At 43.1% G+C, this 24,166-nt stretch overlaps 1 protein-coding gene across 1 annotated transcript in view; it reads right to left on the bottom strand.

The window, feature by feature from the left end:
• LOC121873949 overlaps positions 1 to 24,166 on the bottom strand; it is a 30,103-nt gene that overhangs the window by 444 nt on the left and 5,493 nt on the right. Inside the window, exons 3-5 of the mRNA XM_042377828.1 lie at positions 20,735 to 20,915; positions 3,076 to 3,175; positions 715 to 844 (exon numbers count right to left, since the gene is read on the bottom strand). Coding sequence (XP_042233762.1) covers positions 715 to 844; positions 3,076 to 3,175; positions 20,735 to 20,915 — 411 coding nt within the window. The remainder of the gene's footprint in view (positions 1 to 714; positions 845 to 3,075; positions 3,176 to 20,734; positions 20,916 to 24,166) is intronic.

Below are 24,166 nucleotides of genomic sequence, written 5' to 3'. Positions count from 1 at the left end.
CTAATGAATGGGCCCAAAGTTAGTAATCCACATTTTTAGGCTTGTAATGACAGAAAAATAATAATTTTTATCTGGCAACATTTAGTGTTCGTGTCAGACGAAAATGAAAAGCAAGCGCTTATGGAAAGGACTCTGTTATGTAAATCCTATAAAATGTTCAGAGAGAAGTAAGTGTACTGGTGTGATTATGTCATTCATGTTGTTTCCTTGTACTAGTGGTGACATTCTTAGCTATATTATCAATTAAAAATATGTACATCCTATCATGTAATTTAATAGCTATTCGGGCGCTGATGACCATCTGAATGGGCACCATTAGCAGTATAGAGCAAGTTGCCCAGATGAATGGGGAAAATGCAGTCCTATTGTGACGGTATTATTATTCCCTTTTATTTAATAGACAATGTTAATGTCAAAGCATAAAACTGGGGAATTATTGTGTGATTTTTTTTCTGAAACTATAAACCTTTATTATACTTTTTATGATAAATTTTACCACACAATTATCTTTTTTTTTGCGAGGGTTTTCTAGAATGTCGAAGTTGAGTTTTCTTTTTGCATTCGCTGTCTGATGATGAATCCACAGATGTTGACATGGTATTTGAAAAATTCTGACATTAATATCATTTCAGGGTAATAAACTGTTAAATAATGTAAACAAAAATCAGATCAGGAAGGAACACAAACTCAATGGGAAATTCGCTGTACAGTTACCCAGAGATTGCTAAGGGCAAGTGACGTCATGACAGAGATCTTTCTTGGCTCGTGATCACAGATGGTAGACTTTGGTTTATCCATCTTCATCCACTGGTAGAATAACCCAGCTTCAGTCATCGCCGTGATCCTGTGGGAGCGTGGAAGGAAGTATCTATAAAATATGTAATCAGAAGTCTAATTATAACTTCTAAAGCTGTGTAGTAATATCTTAAAAAGATTAATTAATTTACAGGATTTTACTGTATATTTATCAAGCTTACTTTGTCATGTATATCGGATTATAGATATAATGTCCTGCATAAAAACAGAATAGTTGTATACAGTATATATATATATATATATACATATATATATATATATATATATATATATATATATATATATATATATATATATATATATATATATATATATATATATATATATATATATATATATATATGCTGATAACCACAAGGAAAGAAGAAAACACGAAGTTCCCAAGCGCTTTCGTGTAATTCACATCTTCAGGGGTGAGTACAGACTAGAGAGAGAAATACAAATCAAGGTGTATATATACAGAGAAGGGTGAGACCAGGTCCACAATGGTCAGGTATTAGGTAATGACCCTACTAATCTTTAAATAGCACACAACGGTTGGTGGTCAGGTCAGATGGTCAGGTGACCTGGCCTTCTCACCTGGTCACAAATCTTCTTAATTACAAAATTGTCCAGCTTGTACATGCCGTTACTCAAATTCATGTTGAATGCTTCGGTATGTTTAATAAGACTAGATTCTATGATGTTCCTACTATCAATTGAATTACATGGTAATATTGAGGAGGCATTATCCCAGTCAATGCAATGCTTGTTATCCCTCAAATGAACAAACAGAGCATTGGATTCCTGGCCTGTCCTAACACTGTATTTGTGTTGTTTAATCTTGAAGGCAAGATCTTTACCTGTCTGGCCTAAGTAAAACATACACACATTCCCTTGCATAATATATATATATATATATATATATATATATATATATATATATATATATATATATATATATATATATATATATATATATATATATATATATATATATATATATATATATATATATATATATATATATATATATATATATATATATATATATATGTGTATATATATATATATATATATATATATATATATATATATATATATATATATATATATATATATATATATATATATATATATATATATATATATATATATATATATATATATATATATATATATATATATATGAAAAAGTAAAAAAAATATCGTAATATATATTTCTGTCTTTTCTCATGACAATAGTGCTCAGAGTTTGTAAAAAATAATATATTTATTCCTATACAACACATAAAATATATTACGGTTATATAATTATGATGAGCGGTCTAATATTTTTATAAATTGGGAAGAGCATAAAAAGGAAGAACCACAACTCAGGTTTTATTTTTCAATATAATATCCTGGCTTCAATACACTTACCGTACTTCACTTCTCCTTCAAGCTCACTCTGCCAGTCGAATGGATAACTTCTCATACCTCACCTTAATAGCCTCCTATAGCTTATCAACCTGAAGGAGGCGCCATCAGAGGTAAGACTTTAGGTTTTGAAATAGACAAAAAGCCACCTGGGGCCGGATATGGGTTGTAAGGAGGATGGTTGTGTTACTCGGGAACACAGGCGTAAATACACTTCTGTGCGTTAGGGGATCATTTCACTTGGATGACGTAGCCCAATTTCTGCATTTGGTTGTACCTGTATAATAGTTACCAGCGATCATCCTTTTAGGCAGTACATATTCGGTCAGCAAAAGGATGACTTCTGAATTTCTTGGGAGGTTGGAGAATTTGGATGTTTGTATCGTAGGGACTCCATCTATAATCTGTGGTCCCATTTATAAAAGAAAGTTGACTTTATCGATTTCATAATTTCATACAGTTAAAGAAACACGTGACTTGAGGTCATCTGGTGTCGATCTCGAGAAATGAGATTTCATGGAACCTCTTTTGCGGAACTTAGAAATCCACGCATGTTCATTGGTGATGGTTATTGCACTTCTCCATGATAAACGAACCACAGTCCTTATTTCATAAAGTTTGATACACTGGTCCACCATAAAGAAACTCTCCTCTCGGGCTACAGTTGTATTGTTGGTTGCCCAAAATTTTTATTTTCTCAGATGTCATTAAATATTACCTCAGATATAAAAAGTTGTATTCTATTAAAAAAAAATGACTGAAGCAACTACTCAGGTAGTTAACTTGATGTTAGCATAAAATTAGAACTCCATTGAAGTGTTTTACACCTGAATTACAGAACTTTTGTACCTTTCCTTATACCTCTTACTTAAAGCAGAAACAAGAGGACTGCCCTTTTGACCAATCATAGCCATGCTTCTAGGACGCATCGCTTCTCTTGAGGCGTAATAAGGGCAGCGACCTGTAGGAATAATTAAAGGGATTGAAATAACATGGATAATATAATAAAAATCTTAAATTACGAAACTGAGTACATACAATTATAATACATATGCTACTACTACTCTGCTGTCACTCGGAATCGAGTATGACGATCATCCAGCTTATGAGCTGTTCATGGATAATGGTAGCCTCGATGCTCCTACAGTTGGTGTCAGCGAGAACACTGGCATTTGTTCTCTTGTCTCCCCAGCGAATTCTGAGGATGGAACGTAGACTCCGTTGGTGAAAATTTTCAAGTGCCTTGAGGTCCCTTCTGAATCTGACCCATGTCTCGCTGCCATATAACAGGGTGGGAAGGACCACTGATCGATATACGTGCAGCACGCACTTGAACACACACACACACACACACTACTACTACTACTACTACTACTACTACTACTTTATTTTTTTTTATTGAAGGCCTCCAGCCTCCCCCAATAGCCACACCTTCGCCACCATTTTATTACCTTAATATTAAATATCCTAATACATAGGTAGCTATCCTATCTGTGTTGAATTAGTTAAGCCGCAGATCTATGCAGCATTCAGTGACTGTGGCCTCATAGTCAATATCTGCAGCAGTTGTCGGGATTGGGGCTGTATGATATATATGGACACAAAGTAGTACCTTCAGCTGTATATTGTTATATTACTCTTATTAATTATGTATAGTAAAGTATTACAGAACATGTATTAATTCTATGTAATATTCTATTTATTGTGCACCATATTATGTATATATATTATCACATTTATACTTTATGTATTCAGCTTGTGAATGCTGGCATTTGTACAGGCCAGCGCGTAGTAATACATAGATAGATGTAGATAGTGAAGACCGAGTCCTGGTGGCGTGACCACGGGCTTCTGCGTCCTACTGTATTATATCTCCCGTACGAGACTAGAACCTACTTTTAAAGACAACAAGTGTTTGTATATACCCTCAGTAGTATAGAACATTCTTTGGGTATCTGGCAATACGCTAGATGGCGCAGTGATTATTTCTCAGTGAGATACAGTGGACCAAGCCTTCCCCCGGACTCTGTTAATGGCGTCTTGTCTTCAGTGACTTCAGCTTCAGACAGCAAGACTACTACAAGCCTCTAGAATTACAGTGTTGTGAAGTGCTATGCTGTGTACAGTGCTGTGCTGTGAAGTGTTTTGTGAAGTGCTGTGTATTTTAATCATAATTGTCTGTGCAAGTTGCGGTCAGATGACTAAGGGAGCGGCCCGACAGTACGTGCTGTCCCGTCTCTGGTCTGAGGGTGACTGAGGAGCTAGCGCGACGCGGCCCACCCGCTCCTACGTCTGGCAGCGCGCCAAGTCTCTCCCGGCAACCCGCAAGACACACACACACACACACGCATTCACCTTATATTTCTGGTGACTTACTTGAGACTTCTGTAATTCTGTGCATAGATTACGAGGGGCTGACCCGGTCTTTTGCACAGATAGAGTACAGAAGCAGTCGGCATGACTCACAGGGATCAAAACGATACCCTGGACGATGGGGTTATGAGTTTTAGTGTGGGAGACCTCTCCCCACCCACGCTTACGCCCCACGCTCCCCACAGTGACACCGCCCAGTCACCCACAGAATCTCCTCGCTCGTCGCGAGCCAGCTCTCCTGCGATGCATGCGTCCACAGATCTCCTTAACTGATAAAGTGGATGGAAACTTCTCGACGCCGGGACGATATTGCAAGGAGAGAAGAGGAAGAAATTAGGTATAAAGAGTCTGAAAGACGACGCCACAAAGAGGAACAAACACGCAGAGAACTCGAAGAGATACGTAGATGTGAGGATGACCTTAGAAGAAAGGAGGATCAAGCCAGATTTGAAGTCTTGATTTCTCTGTTAGCCTCCCCACAACGATCTACCGTACAAGATTCGTCTGCTACAACTAACGTTGATGCGACTAGAGGTACTGGTACCTCATTTCCCAGAGTCGGAACAACACCTCAAAAGGCTGCTGTACAGACGCCTCCCTCTCTGATGTCTGACGCTTCTTATCAGATGTTTCGGGAATGGCGTCGACGTTGGCAAGACTACGCAACAATGGTTGACTTGTCCAGTTTATCACAGCCGAAACAAATGATAAAGCTTCGTATGTGCTTGTCCTTAGAGACGCAACGTACTCTCGAGCACACACTTCAAGTGCCTCCTACGACAACTCTGACGGTAGAAGCCGTGCTCGACACGTTGCAGGAACACGTCAAGGGACAGCGCAACGAAGCACTCAGGAGAAGACAACTCCTCCAATGTAAACAGCTTGAGGGAGAATCTTTTGACGCGTTTTTTGTAAGGCTCAAAAGGTGTTCAGAGGAAGTTGATGTTTGTCCCGGACATTCTCAAGTCTGTGAAGAGACACAACTTAAGACAATCATTTTAACGGGTGTCCGAGATGAAGAGCTAGTTCAGCGTCTCATTTCCCTCGACCCCACTTCCTCCCTTCAAGATGTTGTTACGAAATGTCGAGCGTACGAGGCCGCCAGGTGTGCGACTTCAGCTTTACGCTCACAGCCTGACCAGGTGAGGGCAGTGTCTTCCTACAGAAAGGGTAAGAAGCAGCAAAGTAACCCCACCCCTCACCCTCCAGCTACACCTTCAGCAGCAGCTTTGTGTAACAGCTGTGCGAGACAGCATAATGCCTCCCAGTGCCCAGCTGCTCAAAGCGTGTGCAGAAGTTGCGACCGCCAGGGTCACTGGGCTTATACAGTCAAGTGCCCTGCTAGCAAAGTTCAGTGTAGACTTTGTGGTCGTGTGGGCCATTATGACAAATGTTGTCGTAAGAAGACACATAAAGGACGCCACCTAGGATCCAAGAAGTCATCCTCAGGTAGTGCTGGCGCGCCCCCTCCTTCTGGCAAGCATCAAGACGCTGTGTCCAGTCGTTCCTGCCGTCGTGTATGTAGTTCCACAGACACGACGCCCCAGCACATCAATGTCGTCATTTCTTACGGTAACTCGTCATCCAGTCTTCAGATGTTACCTGACACCGGTGCTGACGTCTCAGTAATTGGTCCACAACATTTAGCAAGTTTGGGAATACCCCGGAGCAACCTACAGCCCCCTCCTCAGACAACGAAACTGACAGCTGATGGTTCCAAGATGGCTCCAGCTTTGGGATCTTTCTGGGCTACCCTTACCTTTGGTAAGCAGTCTTGCTCAGCCCGGATTGATGTTCATAATAGTATCCCGACTCCGCTCTTATCATATGGCCATTGTCAAGAGTTGGCCATTATTTCCAAGGAATTCCCTAAACCTATTTTAAAGGCCGTCTTCACATCAGAAGAGTCTACAGCACCGGATGCAGACAAAACTCTTGAAGATCTCCGCACCGCAGCCCGGGCCGAGCCTTCCTACATCCGGTTCGTCGACTGTGTGTCTCAGGGATTTCCATCTAACCGATACGACCTTCATGAATTGCTACTCCCGTACTGGAAAATACGCGAGGACCTCTATTGTGATGGAGACCTCGTCTTGTATGGTCCACGAGTAGTTATTCCTGCTGCCCTACGCCGCCGTACCTTGGCCCGCCTTCACGACAGCCATCGAGGAGTGGAGGCCACCAAGCGACGGGCGAAGCAGACTGTATTTTGGCCCGGAATCAACGCGGACATTGCAAGTACCGTCCGTGCCTGTGAACCGTGCCAGATTCTGCAACCTAGCCAGCAACAGGAACCTTTAATGTGCGACGATAACCCTTCAAGACCCTTCGAGTCTGTGTCGGCCGATTTCTTTGCAGTTGCAGGGAAGTCCTTCCTCGTCATTGCCGACCGACTGTCTGGATGGCCTGTTGTCGTCCCCTGTGGTAGTGATACAACGGCTACTGCTACCATCCGGAGCTTCAGGCATTACTTCAGAGAAGTTGGTGTTCCCCTCCGCCTCAGGACTGATGGAGGACCCCAGTTCACCAGCCACGAGTTCCGGGACTTCATGGACCGTTGGGGAGTCCGTCATGTCGTGACCTCGCCCCACTACCCCCAGGCGAATGGACACGCTGAAGCCGCAGTCAAGACTGTGAAACACCTGATCCTTAAGGTGTCACCCTCAGGAAATATCGACTGCGAGGACTTCGATCGAGGTTTGTTGGAGTTACGCAACACCCCGAACTTCACCGGACGCTCCCCAGCCCAGGTTCTATACGGACATCATCTCAGGTCTTGTGTTCCTGCCCACCCAAAGTCTTTTTCTCAAGAGTGGCAGGCCAAGACTGAGGAATGTGACCGCCGCGCAGCAGAACGAGCCGCCGATGTCGCTGCTTCATACGACTGTCATGCCCGCCCCCTTCCCAGGTTGAGTATCGGCCAGCAGATCTCACCGCTGGGACAAGGTTGGGGTTGTTATGGGTATTGGCCGGTCCAGGGACTACCAAGTGCGTCTTCCTAATGGTAGAGTATGGTGGAGAAACCGTCGTTTCCTCCGACCTGTGGAGCTGCCTAGTGTTGACCCCTCCCCAGTTGAGTCCCCTAATGTTGATGTCTCTAAAGTAAATCCATCCCCACCTTGTGTTTCTGCCCCAGTACTCCGCAGGTCCGAGCGACTCAGAAACAAAAGGTCCGCTCAAGATGAAACTATGAGCGTATAGGGGGGAGGGAGGTGTATGATATATATGGACACAAAGTAGTACCTTCAGCTGTATATTGTTATATTACTCTTATTAATTATGTATAGTAAAGTATTACAGAACATGTATTAATTCTATGTAATATTCTATTTATTGTGCACCATATTATGTATATATATTATCACATTTATACTTTATGTATTCAGCTTGTGAATGCTGGCATTTGTACAGGCCAGCGCGTAGTAATACATAGATAGATGTAGATAGTGAAGACCGAGTCCTGGTGGCGTGACCACGGGCTTCTGCGTCCTACTGTATTATATCTCCCGTACGAGAATAGAACCTACTTTTAAAGACAACAAGTGTTTGTATATACCCTCAGTAGTATAGAACATTCTTTGGGTATCTGGCAATACGCTAGAGGGGCAGAAGCTCTCGTTCCCCTGAGGCAGAGCAAAGCCGACCGAAGGAGAGAGAAAGACAGTCGACATCTAATCCAGGCTGTAACGTAACTTCTGGGCTGCTGCTTCTGTTCGGAGATCACCTCCGCGAGTCTGGCGTAGAAACATCTTGCACTTGGTTCCATCCCACCAGAGGTTGTGAACACTAGAGGAGTGAAGCTGCCTTGATCAACGTTTTGAATTCTCTCCCCATATGCCCTTCTCTTGTCGTTCTCGTTCCTCCTATGTGCAGCATCGAAAGCTAGGTTACGGTGACATGCGGCCATGGGATAAAAAATCCTGATGTCGAAGAAAGCTTGCTGTCCCCGCGTCCAGAATCCTCGAGTACTGACGTCCACATGGGCTTCATAGATGTGTTTGAAGTCCTGTGTTGGAAGATCTCACCATCCAATCGAAGGAGGGTCGGTTCTACCATGACATCCCGGCAGATTTCCTTCAACATATTTGCGGTGAGGTCCCTTACCTCGTCATGCCTCATGCATATGAAGCCCCCTTTCTTGCACACCATGGCGTGATCACCATCATAGGAAGAGCCACACACGCATTGGGAGGGCAAACCTTCTACTGGCCGACCGTACCTTAGAGCAATGGCATCTGTAAATTCTTGTTTATTAAGACTGAAACCATTTGCCCTTATCGGTAACGTAGTTAACCAGTTCGAGGCGCCCACCTCCTGCGCAAAACCTACTTTTTTTTTCAAATTTTCTGATACCTGCAGCAACAGTTGCTGCAACTTATCATTTTGGCAGTACTGTCGATCTGTCGTAATGGACCTACGAATCTTATTTACTTCACTGGTATCCACCTCCCCTGTTGCATTCTGGGCTATTATGTGGTCTGTGAGGGCTGTCGTGAGCTTAAGTGAATTTTGATGTTCGGTGGCAGCAATCTCCTCTGGATTGGTTAGTCCCATCCCTCCCAGTCTTGGTGGAAGTGCAAGAAGTGCTCTTTCTGCTGGGGTTAAGTCAGGGTGTTTCACTAATTTAGGAATGAAATTGACACTAATAACTTCTTCCAGAGGGTGGAGGAGGGGTCCGATATCAGGGATAGTACGCATCAGGTAGTTCCAACGATGCTTGACTGCATGGGTGAATGCAGCAAAGGCCGCATGTGGCTCTGTGTTAGCAATCTCAGACAGAGCTTGGATTTCACTAATCCACTCATTCACCTTTCCCGCTACGTACTCGGTCTTGAAGTCCGTAGTGCCAATTACTGCGCCTAGATGTCTTTGGCCGTCCTTAGATATTTTGACCTCACTACCGCCAAAAACCTCCAATGCCCTTTCATAATGTTCTGGCTTCACGATGAGCGAGGACTTGCTGGCGTTTGGGTGGTACCCTATTTGTGGACCTCGCGATGTTACCACTTTTTGATGCCCTCCACTTGTCCTGCTCCTGTAAGGTCATCAGCATATGCCACTTGTTTGACCCCAGTTGTTTCAAATTTTATTTCTTGTTGGAGCACTGATAGGCCAATTGCATACATTGCCATTGCAGCAGGGTCCCCCTGTGATGTTCCCTCGGTTGACTGTAAGATGGTATCACCTCTTAGAGCCTTGTTGTTTACTATGTAGAGGTCTGATGGATTCCTATACGAATTTTCAACATACATCGCAAACCTTGGACACTTGATCTTGATGTTGTGCAGTGCAGCCTTGCGGTTAAGTATGTTGAATGCATTTGAAGCATCCACCAGGAGGACGGCCTCACAATCACGCTGCTCAAATATCACTCTCATGGCGTGAATGGCTGCCTCCCCGCCAGCCTGGTGGCCAGCACACACTTGTAGGTTCCCTGCTGCTGCCCTGACATCATCCTTTACCACCTCCATTATGCATTTTCCGATGATCCGCCTCAGCACTTCCCCCACCCCTATAGGTCTACATCCTGGTTTCTTTTCCAGAGGAATAAGGCGGCAGGCCGTCAGGGCCTGGAGGTGATGGCAGCAAGAGGATGCAAGCTTTCTTGCAAGGGCGGCAATGGCAGTGCAGAGATCGCTGGCTACAGGGCCAAACTTGTTTGTGCTGAGGATGACTCTCCAACCGTTTGCATCCAGACCTGAAGGGCCGGCTCCTCCTCGAGTCTTCAGTGCCCTTTTCCACACCATCTCTCCTGTTATTTTCTCGAACAGGACAGCATTTGGTGGGGCATAGTCACCCTGGAACCTGATGCCTTCGTCTTCGCTTGCAGGGGATGTTTCTCTTTCAGTAGTTTTATTGTCTCTCCGTTTATTGGCATCACCCCACCGGAGGATTCCTCTGTGAGAGATCTTACCGCAAGAGACATTTTTCCCACACGCATTTTGTTTCCAAATTTTCTTGCCACATCATCGGTGTTTTGCTTTCCGTCACCCGTAATTTTTAGTCTCTCCTGCAGTGTTCTTGCTTCACATAGGAGATCATCAAGGGCCCCAGTCTGCCACATTGCCAATCTTCTCTTCATTGCTGCCACATTTCCTTTGTGCTTAGTCTTTGTGTGTGTCCTCTGACAAAATAGATGTGGTATTAATGCCAGTATTTGAAGAGCTAAAGGGGCGAGGAAGCGGTCCTGAGTGTAATCAGTCATGAAGCGAGTCATCTCCCGAATCATTTCTTTGGTGGCCGCACACTTGGGTGGTTCAAATAAGTTAGCGGGCGACCACATGACAATTTCTGAGTAGGTTTCTTTGACCCAAATGTCTGCATTTTCCATTGACATGCTATTCCACTAAGGTGGCTGTCTCTCATTCTCCTCGTGGACACCTGCTATTAAGGGAGCAGCGTTTATTAGTACTACATTTTCAGGTTGAGTAGACTCACTGCTATCATTTCGGATATCATAGGGTGGTTGGGTCCCGGCGATAGCCACTGTGGCCACCTGTGTCGGCTCCCTGCGTCTTGGGTTCGGACACTGGTCTAGCTTCCTGCAATCCACACATGGTCGGTTGTTTCTCGCACAGACACAATTTGTGCAGTTTTGGTTCGGGCTAGCACAGACGCAGCAAAGACTGTTACCAGGCATAGTGAACAGCACCTTGGGCGACAGTTACGTCCGCCTCCGAACATCTGATTTAGTCCCAGGCACAAGATTATACTGGTTCTTATGAGGGAAGAGCGGAGAGGTGACAGGCTGGACTGCTGTGTCCAGGTAGTAGGGGCATACGTGCGCGCGTGGGTGTGTAGGCTACCCCCCTCCCCCCCCAAGGGCGACCATCCATACGTCAGAATGATACACTATGGACACGAATTCGTCACACGAAGCACTTGTTTATATATCCTTGGCACAAATAACCACTATTTATATGGTCTCACTGGTGTAATATCAGTTATATATACTCACTTGGTTCGTAGAGACCCTACTGTACATTAAGTGTCCGTTACTATGGTGGGGAGGCGCCCGCATGGGCAGCTCTCTCGGCCCCATAGGGGCGAAAGTCTCGAGACCACCCTTGTCAAAGTAGGCCTATCGTCACTGACCTTGGCTTCGAGCCACCGCATTGTTCCACCGACCCAGCACAGGTCACCACTACTACTACTACTACTTTGGTGTCACTAGGAATCGAGTATGACAACTACCTAGCTATTATACAATAATATGAGTTATGAAAGATGTTTCCTGCTTTGGTGAGCTCTGAGGTGACTTGAGAGGCCGATACGCGACCGGCAAGGCCCTCCAAAGATGTTGCACATGTGGAGGGCTACATCTAGTGCGGTAGTGACGGTGGCAGTGTGTTTCTGGCGATGGTGTTTGTTTGCCTCGATATGCATTCGGGCTAACAAGAAAGTATTGACACCTTTTCGTGTGGTGCTCCTCCAAGCGTTATTATGTGGAGTGATCGTCTCCTAGGTGAAGGTTTCGATTTTGCACTTTTTTCAGGTTTATCTTAAAAATATGTAACCGCCATAGTTAAAGACGGTCGGATCACGGGCAAGTCGAAAGGAATGATTGACGCCCGCCTTTTGACACACTCAATATTTATTGATATGGTCAAAACCTGCAGAGAACATAATTTGTTAGTCTCCCACAATTTTATCTTAATTAGATTAGATCAATTAAACATAGTGACATAATAAAAAGTACAAAATTCCATAAATCTTAGCTGCGCTTCATTCCACATTGTCTTATTACTCCAGGTTAGGCATAAAACGAGTAGGCGTAATTAGTCCACAATATTTCAGTACGTCATCACGTAGGCTGTACTTACAAGTGCAGATCGATGTAAATCAGTATGGTGTTCCAAGAGACAATTGTACTGCGTTAATAGTCTTAGCACAAAACTCAGAGACAGGATTGTCAGCTGGTGTGTTCATTACTGCCAGCAGAGGGTGGAGGATGCTTGCAGTATCGCTGTAAGCCTTGGTTTGAGAGTCATAGGAAACCAGACAGTCACCACACCTGCAGAACTGTTTACTCAGCAGAAACCAGGACCGCTTGGCTGTAAACACCCCCTCAGCTCATCCCACTTCCTTCTCCTACATCTTCAATACTCTCATAACTAAACTATTTCTAACAATTTATTAACGCTGTTCACGCGGTTCCCCGCGGGCGGTAACACTCCGAAACGCTTGTTCCATGGCTGTGACGTTTACAAACACCTGGGAGTCACAACACCTCTACAGTCTTCAAGGGAGGTCGCGGCGTGCGTGGTCGTAGGCTGAGAGATTTATGTTTATTTGATTAAGGTGACGCTCGTAGACATATCGGTTGAGGTGCTGGAAGGCACTCAGTGTTGAGTGGAGGTGGTGAAGGCAGCAAATGCCAGCACTGTGTAGCTGAAACCAGCGGCGAGAACAAATATCCTTATACATTTTCCGTTGCCCAGCTGCTTTACGTTTGCCATGCGTTAGGTGACTGTAACGTAGCTTCTTTGACAGTGTGATGTCATCCATACGGGTAACATGGCCAGCCCAACGTAGTTGTTCATAGGTAATGGTAACCTCGATGCTCCTACAGTTGGTGTCAGCGAGAATACTGGCATTTGTTCCCTTTTCCTCCCAGCGAACTCGGAGGATGGAACGTGAAAGTTTTCAAGTGCCTTGAGGTGCCTCCTGTATGTGTCACATGCCTCAATGTCATGCAGCAGTGAGGGGAGAACCACTGCTCGATATACATGCAGCTTTGTAGATAATTTTAGCTCCCTACAGCTGAAGACACGGGTACGGAATCTGCCAAAGGCTTGAGATGCACATCTGATCCGATGTTGAATCTCTTCATCGATTTCCGCGGGGGTAAACAGGTGGGAGCCGAGATACTGAAAATGGGTAACATTAGAGAGGGTAGTATCGTTTAGCTGGATGGATGGTGAAACTGTAGCTAGAGCAGGGGCAGACTGAAAGAGCATATGATTCTTTCGTACGTTCACCGCAAGGCCAAAGTTCAGTGTTGGATGCTGTCGACACATTTGCTCCTGACCGGAGTCGTCTTATGTTGAAAAGTCCCTTCATCAGATACTGGATGTCTACCCCCCACCCTCTGCAAAATTGGCACTGACACAAGTATGGAAGGCAGCCAAGAAAATGGAAAAGAGAGTTGGTGCCAGTACAGACCGATAGATAGATAGGGAGATAGATAGATAGATAAATAGATAGATAGATAGATATTTTATTGACCACAAATCATGAATACAGAGTTTACACTAAAATTTTACATAAAATGGTCCAAATGCAAATGCTTTAAAACACCAAACATTAATAAAAGTTCACCGATTCAACCAGTAACACAAAAAATAGAGGAAAACCACGAGTAATTAAAGCAAAAAAATAAATACAAGTAAAATAAACTAAGACATATAAAATCGTATGTCCCTGTGACTTCTAACTATTTACATGAAGTATTCGATGAACTGAACGCCAAACAATTTCATTATCCGTTCTTTCAGATAGCAAATGTACAAAAGTTGAAATACTATATTGATGGCGTATATCTATTGTTCGGGGGCACTCTTCAACAACATGCCATTTAGACTGAATATTATCACACGAATATAATATCTCTTCAATGGGCAGACGGCCCCTGCCTCGTCTGTTCCAGCACCCTCCTCCTTAGCGAGGGAATGGGCACCCACTCTCATTCGTGTCCACGATACTCGTTCTAGCTCATCCACCTTTATCTTTGTATTATAGATTGCACGAACATCAAAATTTGGATTGATAGTCTTGTTTAATTGTACTCATCATTGTTATACTCCCCACTTGGATGGGGAAGAACTCAGACTGGGTGCTATTGTGCAGGACACTGCCGTTCATGCCATCGTGAAGTTGCCTTACAATGAGGTGAATTTTGGTGGGCATCCAAAACAACTGAGGGTCCACCAGAGCGCTTCTCTGTTGACCGTTAGCTTATTGCTGTTCACGGACCCGGGGGTGTCTAGTGTTGAGGCGCCTGTCCCTCGACCGAGTTGAAGGCCTTAATAAGGTCGACAAAGACCATATACAATCACGATGCTGTGATGCCACGTGATGGTCAAAAGCCACATTAAAATTTGGGTAGGATTTTCCGCCTCAGAAAGCAGTCTGTTTAAGAGGAATCAGGCGACAATCTTGCTAGCTATTGACAGCAGTGAAATCCCGTGGTATTTGCCCCAGTCTTTAAGATGTTGGGGGATTTCTTCCTTCCCCCATATATTCTCCAGGAGAGAGTGGAGACGGCTGGTAAGCACACGTCCTCCTGCTTTATACACCTAGATTTGGATTCCGTCAGGCCCTGTGGCTTTGTTATTTTACATCGGTGTTACGGTTGAGAAAGGAATGGAAGTGCTCTTTCCAGTGCTGACGAATACTTTCTTCGTCTTTAATTAGGAAGTTACCATCGGATGAGTGGTGGGGCCAGCGCTATAAGTAGTTGGGCCGTATATTCTTTTCGTGCAATTTAAAAATTCACCCATCTTATTTTGATCCGCAAACTTTTGCGTTTCACACGATTTATTTTTCCACCATTCGTCCTTTAGATTGCGAAGTTTCCGCTAGGCCATCACTTTCTTCTGGCCAAAGGTATCAGCTTTAATGCGAGACTGAGGGTTGTTCTGTCAGTCAGTGAAAGCAGCACTTTTAACATTGACGATAACGTCGATTTCAGGTTATTTTCATCAAACCAATCCCGGTGATTTCTTTCGATATGGCCGAGAGTCTTACACCATTTTATTCTGATGACAGCGTCGAGGATACACCATTCGGCAATCGGCTTTAAGTTGTTTGTTAGGTTGGTTATCAGCCCATCGTCGAGCTTCTCTCTGAAAGCATGTTCTACCACTTGAAGCTCCAGTCACTTGGTGTTTAAACCTCTTATGGAGGCTTACTATCGTCACCGTTTTGGGGCGACGTGAAGGGAGAATTTGGCTCTGACGAGCCGATGATCTGAGTTCACAGTGGTCTGAGCTACACATAGCTCGGGTTATGAGGATATCTCGGCGATATCTTTCTCTGACAATGATGTATCCAATGAGATGCCAGTGTTTGGATCGTGGGGGTTGCCAAGATCCCTTGACCTTGTTGGCTCGCCTAAACAAGTTGTTGGTGATAGTGAGGTTGCTTTCAGCACACTTGCTGAGGAGGAGTAGGTCGTTAGGATTACAGTTGCCTCGTCCGTTTTTCCATAAAGTTCCTTGCCATATGTCAGCACCTCTGCTAATTCTGGCATTGAAGTCACCAAGGAGCACAACCTTATCTTCTGGGGGGATAGAGGTTAGCACTCTGTCAAGGTCAGCGTAAAAGGCCTCCATGATGTTATCCTCTGTATCCAGTGTTGGGGGCATATGCACTGATGAAGAATGTATCACGCGATTGAACCAAACGTCCTCGGAACGCCATGAGGTGCTCATTGATCCCAACAGTCATTTCAATTAGCCTATGCAGGATGAGTTGGTTAATATCAAAGCCGTAAATGCGGTTTCTCTTTTCAGCAGGCTTACCCTTCCAGAAGAAGGAATAGCCAGACCCACGTTCCGTGAGTCGACCCTCGTCTGGGAGCAGGGACTCAGTAATGGCTGCTATGTCGATGTTATACCTAGACATTTGTTTTGCCATAAGGACGGTTCTTCATTCAAGACGCTCATTTTTGCCAGTTACAGAAGTACCCTTACATTTTATGCAACGACCATAAGAGGCTGTATAGTTTGTTTTTTGCTTTGATCTGTGATTGTAATTATGTTTATGACCCCATAAAGATGACCTTACTGGTTGCGGTTGCCTTGCGGGCTATGTTTAGGGGTGAGCGGAGTGGCTCCTGATAAGGGCTGCTCAGTCACAGAGATAGGACCAGATTGCACTGCTGTCTAGATCCCAGTGCATAAGTGACCATCTTGTCTATGCCATAATATTTTTTGGGCGGATAGGTGTTTTGATGATGGTGAGAAGTATGGTGAGCTGGATGATGCCTGCACGTGAGTTGATTTATGTGGTGAGGCTAGAGAGGGTTGCAGCCACACATCTTGGCTTTCTCTTTTCCTGATCCATTGGTACAGGTAGTTGCAACGACTTGGGAGAGGGAGAGTTGCAATGAACTGCCGATAGCCCAGTTTGTTGAGCTTCGCCTTCGGTAGTAGGTAGTAGGCAGCTACCAAACAGGAAGGTACTACCGCCTGGGAAGATATTGGAAGCATAATGTGTTGTCTAATGGTAGACCCTGCTGCCATATGACATCATGAAAATTGTGACCAAGTCCCAGGCTGCTGAACTGACTTTCTGCCCCATTTACACACAATTGCAGTCTCATTGTTTCTCTTACTCTTCACAACACAACATACATATAATGTTTCTCACTTTTTATTTTTTCATTTTGTATTTCTTTATGGTTCTTTATTATTATTATTATTATTATTATTATTATTATTATTATTATTATTATTATTATTATTATTATTAATATTATTATTATTATTATTATTATTATTATTTTTTATAATACTTTATTATTCTATTTTTAATTTTATATTTTTTATTATAAATTTTATTTACTATGAATTATTATTATTATTTTTATTAATATTTTATTATTCTATTTTTATTTTTTATTATAAATTTTATTTACTGAGAATTATTATTATTATTATTATTATTATTATTATTATTATTATTATTATTATTATTATTATTATTATTATTATTATTATTATTATTATTATTATTATTATTATTATTATTATTATTATTATTATTATTATTATTATTATTATTATTATTATTATTGTTATTATTATTATTATTATTATTATTATTATTATTATTATTATTATTATTATTATTATTATTATTATTATTATTATTATTATTATTATTATTATTATTATTATTAGTAGTAGTAGTAGTAGTAGTAGTATTACATCCCCCCCCCCAGGCCGCGATGTGGGTCAGTGACCTGTGCCTGGGTGGCTTAATCCGCGAAAAAAATAAATAAATAAAAAAGTAGCCTGTCCATCTTGCATTGTCTTCATCCGCCTGTGTAGTCGTTGGGTTCCCATGTTGGTCACCTCTTCAGTATATTTCGCCTTTGGGATTCTTACTGGAGCTCAGTGAGCGTGTCTACCTGATACGGGGCTTCACCCGCAGATTTTTCGTTCGGGGTTAATCCATAAGGCAGCGGATCAGTGGTTGGTAGGAGCCGTGGCGTGTTCACGGCCTTTGCGCCGTCCCTCTGAGGTCCACTGCGGCTCCGAGATCCCATGCTAGTATATCCTGTGTCGGCGAGGCACCCAGTTACCATGTGTTGCCACGAGGGGGCACAGCAGGAGTCTTGGTGGTGAAGAGGCTGTGTACTGGCAGTGGAAGACTTACACAAAGTTGTTTCCCTGTTCACTACAAGGGCTAGCCGGCTGCAGTAGCTGAAAGTGAGAGGAAGCACGTAGTGCCTGCACCTTAACACTAACATAATGCTGCCACACTAGACGCATTACACCACCCTGCGCACACACACACGCACACACACAGTGGGCAGTGGATAGTTCACCATCCCTGGACTGAACCACCAAGTGCGGATTATGTAGACACCAAATGGATAAATTACACCAGCACCACCTTGGAAGCTCACCACCACTTCTTCCTGGAGAAGTCCGTCAGATTAAACCCAGCTGACTTGCCGTGGATCGCACCTCGGATCAAAAGACTTATGCAGCAGAGACAGGGCCTTTTGTCTCAATGACCACAACTGCTACAGGTCTCTTTGCAGCCAAGCCATCCTTGAAATACGCCCTGTAAAGAAGTCTTATTACCCAACCAAGCTGCGACACCCGAAGCAGACCAACATCACCCAGTGGTAGGGTAAGATTAAAATCTCTATGGACTAAACAGTAAGGGCTCGTTTACACGATCAGTTAGCACGCTTCGGATCAGTGGCGAAGCATGGGGTCGGAGCAGGGTACTGACCACTGTGTGTTTACTCGGAACTGCCACACCGTCGTTACCGGTCAGTATGTGGTAGACTGTCTTTGTCCACTCAAATGGTGGCCTTGACTCATGAGGGTCACTGGTGGGAGGTGTAGGCGACGGCACTACGTCCATCATTGCTTTTAACTTGCGCGTCTGTGTGGTGTGGCAGGGACCCACCTAGGTGACCACGCAACAATTAGGCTCCCACACGTAACTGCCCGGGAAGGGTTGGTGGTTCAGTGTTGCCGTCTGCACGATCACTGCCCGAGCACGGCTTCGTTACCATGCTTCGAAAACATGCTCCGAGACTGATCGAGTAAACGAGCCCTAAGACACACCCTCTCCTCTTCCGTAGCCATCTTACTAATGATGACTTAGCTGAACAATCAAACAAGCATTTTGCAACTATATGCCAGACGCTCCACCTGCTTGACACAACCAGCCCCTTTTCCCATTGTCTTAGTGGATGAATTTGAAGTAACAAAACGTCTGGACAAACTTAACTTAAATCGCTCCACCATCCCCATTAACTTATCAGTGAAACTCTACAAGAAGTTCTTCCCACAACTAGTTAAGCCCCTCTGCTCCATCATCAATGCTTCCCTCACTCAAGCAAGATGCCCAACTGACTGGAAGACCTTATATCTGTCACCAGCGCCCAAGTCAACGAGCCCATAATCCATATATTATCTATGACCCATTTCCATCACTCTAATACCCAGCTTAATCTACGAAAGTTTCGTGTTTGACTGGGGTTATGCTGATATTGCAGGTGCCATAAACCCTCAGCAATTTGGCAAAATGAAAACTGCCTCCCCCATTCGCAGACTTGTCAGCTGGAAAAACGAAAGACGCCTGTGACTGTCGCCTTCATTGACTTCACCAAGGTAACTTACCTAGTCAACCATAATTTAATCATCAACAAAGCTATCGACCTCGGGTTCCGGAGAAGTCTTATACCATAACTTACAGATTTCCTTAGTGACCGACGCCAAGCCGTACGCTTCCTAGGGGTTGTCTCCACTTTCCAGTCACTCACCTGCGGTGTCCCCCAAGGCACCAAGATGGAACCGCTCTGCATCCTTTTGCTTCTCAATGATGACCTAAGAGAATCCTTTGCTGGCTGGAATTTGTCGACGACTCCACCACTTGCATCAATGAGAACAATTCGGCTCCCAACTTCACCATCAACCATACCAAGACCATGGTTATGCACATCAACCTCTCCTCTGACCTGTCTCACCTACCTCCATTACTTTGGGCCCCAAAACACTTCAAATTGTGGACTTCACCAAGCTCCCAGACGTCACTATAGACAACAAACTAAATTGGAAAACACACGTCAGTAAAATTGTCAAATTCTTCTCCGCCAACTCAAGTCCCTCGGAGTTCCTGCGCCCAAGCTCCTCAGTACTTACTCAATATTCATACTTCCCAAGCTCACCTATGCCTTCCCTTGCCTGGTCTTCTTCTCTAAATGCCACACAACGGAAACAACTAGAAGAAATGCAGAAAAGGGCATGCAAGATTTTCTCTCCCCTCTTACTCCACATATCAAGAAGCGCTCAGCACACTGACCCTCTCGCCTCTATCTGATCATTACCACGACCTCATCTGCAAATTTGGTGAGAAATTTCTGTGCCATGCTCGACACCAGCTCTTGCTTTCACCCAAGATTCCTCGTCCGCGAATTGCTGTTCGACACGACAACCGCATCCAGACCATACGAGCACGTACTGATCGCTCTAAGAATAGCCCAGTCCCAATCATTGTAAAAATTATCAATAACTTGTAATCAACCAGTGTGTTCACTCCCAGCCAATTTTATGTTTTTGCACTGATACTATGTTGAAATGCCCTGTAGTATGACCTTCTCACCGTGTTGCCTTCTGGCTTCCATGTTCTCTCAATAAACCATTAATTATTATTATTCTTATTATTATTATTATTATTATTATTATTATTATTATTATTATTATTATTATTATTATTATTATTATTATTATTATTATTATTATTATTATTATTATTATCATTATTATTATCATTATTATTAATTATTATTATTATTATTATTAATGCAGACAGTACACACACACACACACACACACACACACACACACACACACAGAGCAATATATGTGATTATAATCTAATATATTGTAGGTACCGGCACGCGAGAACTCTTCAGCCATGTATACTCGTATGGACATTTGCAGAGCATTGAGGACGTGATCTCCACGCCTCACCAAGGTGTCGACAAGACGGGGATGTTCCGGCAGTGGTGAGTAGATAATGCGTCCTTGCTTCTCCAAGTCGGTAAGCTCAAGGTATGTTCCCGTCTCAGCTGACTAAAAAAAAAAAAAACAGTAAATGACAAAAATGAATGGAACAGAAATTTAATGAGTATAGTTTACTGTTCTTGTTTTATACACATATATAAAATTTCGATAGATATATATGAAAATTAATATCTTGTTTCACAGTCCTACTTGCTAAAGTCGCGAATAATTATTAGTGTTAAAGATTAATATTCATTCGGGCAACTTTAAACGAATTACCCCTCAAAAAATGAAGATTGAAATTATAAAACGTAACCTATTTTTATGATTATAAGCGTCTGGTAGTTATATTTCTTATGTCACCTCAACTTCCCTCATGTGGCGTTATCAACTACTTGGGCGAATTTTCAGGGGCTTTTGGCGGGAGCTAATGAATTTGAATCATATTCTGAGGAGTTTTCATATTTCATATATTTTTTATTTTGCTGTGTGAAAACGTCATTCGTATCAGACTTGAAACCTGTGAATATCACATAGAAAATAAGTTTTCGTCTGGAATTTTTTTAATTATAGTTTTAGTCGTGGTGAGGGTCGTGCAGGCCGTGTCGTGTTGCGTCCCTTTAACAAAGCGTAATGACATCTGGGCCTTCATCGCTGAGCGTCAGAAATTGGACAGTTCATCAAGATCGTCTTGGTGATGTGAATGTGTAAATCAATGTAGGATTTTTACTGTTATTCGCAGTTAAAGATTTAACTATTATTTTTACCTGACAGAATTTTGGCTGTGTGGATACAACCATAAAATCATTAACAGATGCCAAGATGTGATTGACCGTCCATAGGAGAACATAAGAACATAAGAATGGAAGAAACTGCAGCGGGCCTATTGGCCCATACTGGGCAGTCCCGTTTACACCCAACCCCTATTGCTCATATGAGCAGCCAACCTATGTTTGAAGCAATTCAGCGTATTCGAGTTAATGATGATATTTGGTAACTTGTTCCATTCATCCACTACTCTGTTTCCAAACCAGTGTTTACCTATTTCACGCCTAAATCTAAATTTGTCTAATTTAAAACCATTGTTACGAGTTCGCTCCTGGTTGGATAATTTGAGTACCTTTGTAATGTCCCCTTTGTTTAGCCCTGCCTTCCAATTATACACCTCTATCAGGTCGCCCCTCGCTCTACGTCTCTCAAGGGAGTGCAAATTAAGATGCTTTAACCTGTCTCTATACTCAAGGTTCCTAATGCGAATGTAGTACTGTGCCTTCAGCTAGGATAGCTCATAGTGATAACAGTGACCGCTGTGGAAACTTGAAAATAATTAAAGTGAAAAAATGGAGGAAGCAGCAGACATGAGTGCCTGGAAGTTATAAAGACACAATATTGGTGCCACAAAGAAAGAAATTTTCTGTAATTTCTAAAGGACTGGATTGTGCTTATGATCCACTATTCAGAGGGAGATACAGAATACTCAGTGATAACACATAGCAATATCATCAACCCGAAGAGGAAAACTGAAAAAAAAATACAAAAAAATGATAACTTTCTCGGATAGCAACATTGGACGAACGAGGGTGCCAGCGAGGTCATCACCAGTAGGACTTTTAAATAATTATCCTGCCATTAGGACACGAGCACACTCACTGAGATAACAATTCGGCTGGTATTGCCCTGAATGAATAACCAAAGAAAACGAAGTTATTGCTGATCATAAGGGAAAAATAACTTTAAGAGTCGAAAATAGATGGAGCTGGATCTTTGTTGGTTGCCAAACTAGAGCAGGTAATGGGGTTAGTTAAGAAGAGCTATGCTCAGGCTCTAGAAGGGTCACAGAAGGTGACGAAGCGTAATGCAGGATCCGAACAGGTCCTGTAACAACTAGGGGACCGTGCAGAAGATGACAACTAGTAGGCCTATTTATATGGGAGAGGAGGAACACCTGGAACAATTCGAGCGCAAGAACAATATAATAGTGTTTAGAGTCCTTAAGAGTAAGTCGGCGAATATAAAAGTGGGAAAACACACGATAAGAAGAAGTTTCAGACTATTTGTGCAGATGCTCTGAACCTGTCAGCTCCCCCTGGGATACGGACAAAATCCCCGCTGGACAAAATCCCCTAGGACAAAAACGCCGTGGACAAAAACCCTGCGGACAAAACCCCACAGCACAAAAACCCCACCTGATATAAACCCCAACTTACCGGACAAAACCCACAACGGACAAAATCCCCTGAATGTCATGAGCAACAAGTTGGGTCCACATGTTAATGCCAAGGCCTGTTTCTACCACTTAACACAAAGTACCTGGCGAAAGATCCAGAGCCTTGGGCTGAGTAACCGGTACAAAGAAGATGGCGATATCAAGCATTTCTGTGGCATGCTAGATGGACTTGCCTTTCTTCCTGTTGATCGTGTTTCTGATGGAATGGACTACATAAAGACAATACTTCTGAGGGATTCAAGACCTTGTTGATTATTTTGATGCGAACCACGACACCGTCACATACCGCCGCATTGGCCAGACCAGACAATATCCAGGTCCTGTGACAATGCGAGTGCGGAGGATTCCCCTATTATTACCACCAGAGAAATGGAATGTAAATCTAGCTACAATTGAAAACGAATACCGCACCAACAACCTCTGTGAGAGTTGGAATCGTGGATTCCAACAGCTGGTGGGCTACTCTCACCCTACAATTTGGACTGCTATTGAGCGCATCAGGAAAGACGCAGCCATTGTGTCCATGCATCTTACACTTGACGCGAGAGGGCAACCACCTTACAAACGTGTGAGACGGGAAACCAGAGACCTTCAAAAACGACTCAAATCTCTGTATTGATTTTAGAGATGACCGCAAGACATTGGAGGAAATGCTCAGAGGCATTGGGCATAATATACGCTTGTTATATGACAATAGTCCAGTATAACCTACACTTCATTTGGTCCATACATCGTCTGAGTAAGATATATTTTCAAGTGGATTTCTAAGAAATTAATAAAAACTCTAATTAGATTGTCTTATTTTTTTAACATGAGATAAATGTTTATACTTATATAGTTATAATTTATCTTTATCATATAAATTACATTTTATAATGTTCGCTATTAAAAACTTTAAATAAATTTTGTTCTATTTTTTACTTTGATGGGATTTTGTCCGTTGTGGGTTTTGTCCAGTGGGGTTTTTGTCCGGTAGAGTAGGGTTTATTTCCGGTGGGGTTTTTGTCCGCAGGGATTTTGTCCTAGGGAATTTTGTCCGGTGGGGATTTTGTCACGGACCCACTCCCCCTCATAATGTGAGGAGGGTAGGGCA

The sequence above is a fragment of the Homarus americanus genome, unplaced genomic scaffold (genome assembly GCF_018991925.1).
Source record: "Homarus americanus isolate GMGI-L3 unplaced genomic scaffold, GMGI_Hamer_2.0 scaffold25827, whole genome shotgun sequence".
In the NCBI taxonomy this organism is placed as follows: domain Eukaryota; kingdom Metazoa; phylum Arthropoda; class Malacostraca; order Decapoda; family Nephropidae; genus Homarus; species Homarus americanus.
This window is presented reverse-complemented; position numbering and strand designations above follow the sequence as displayed.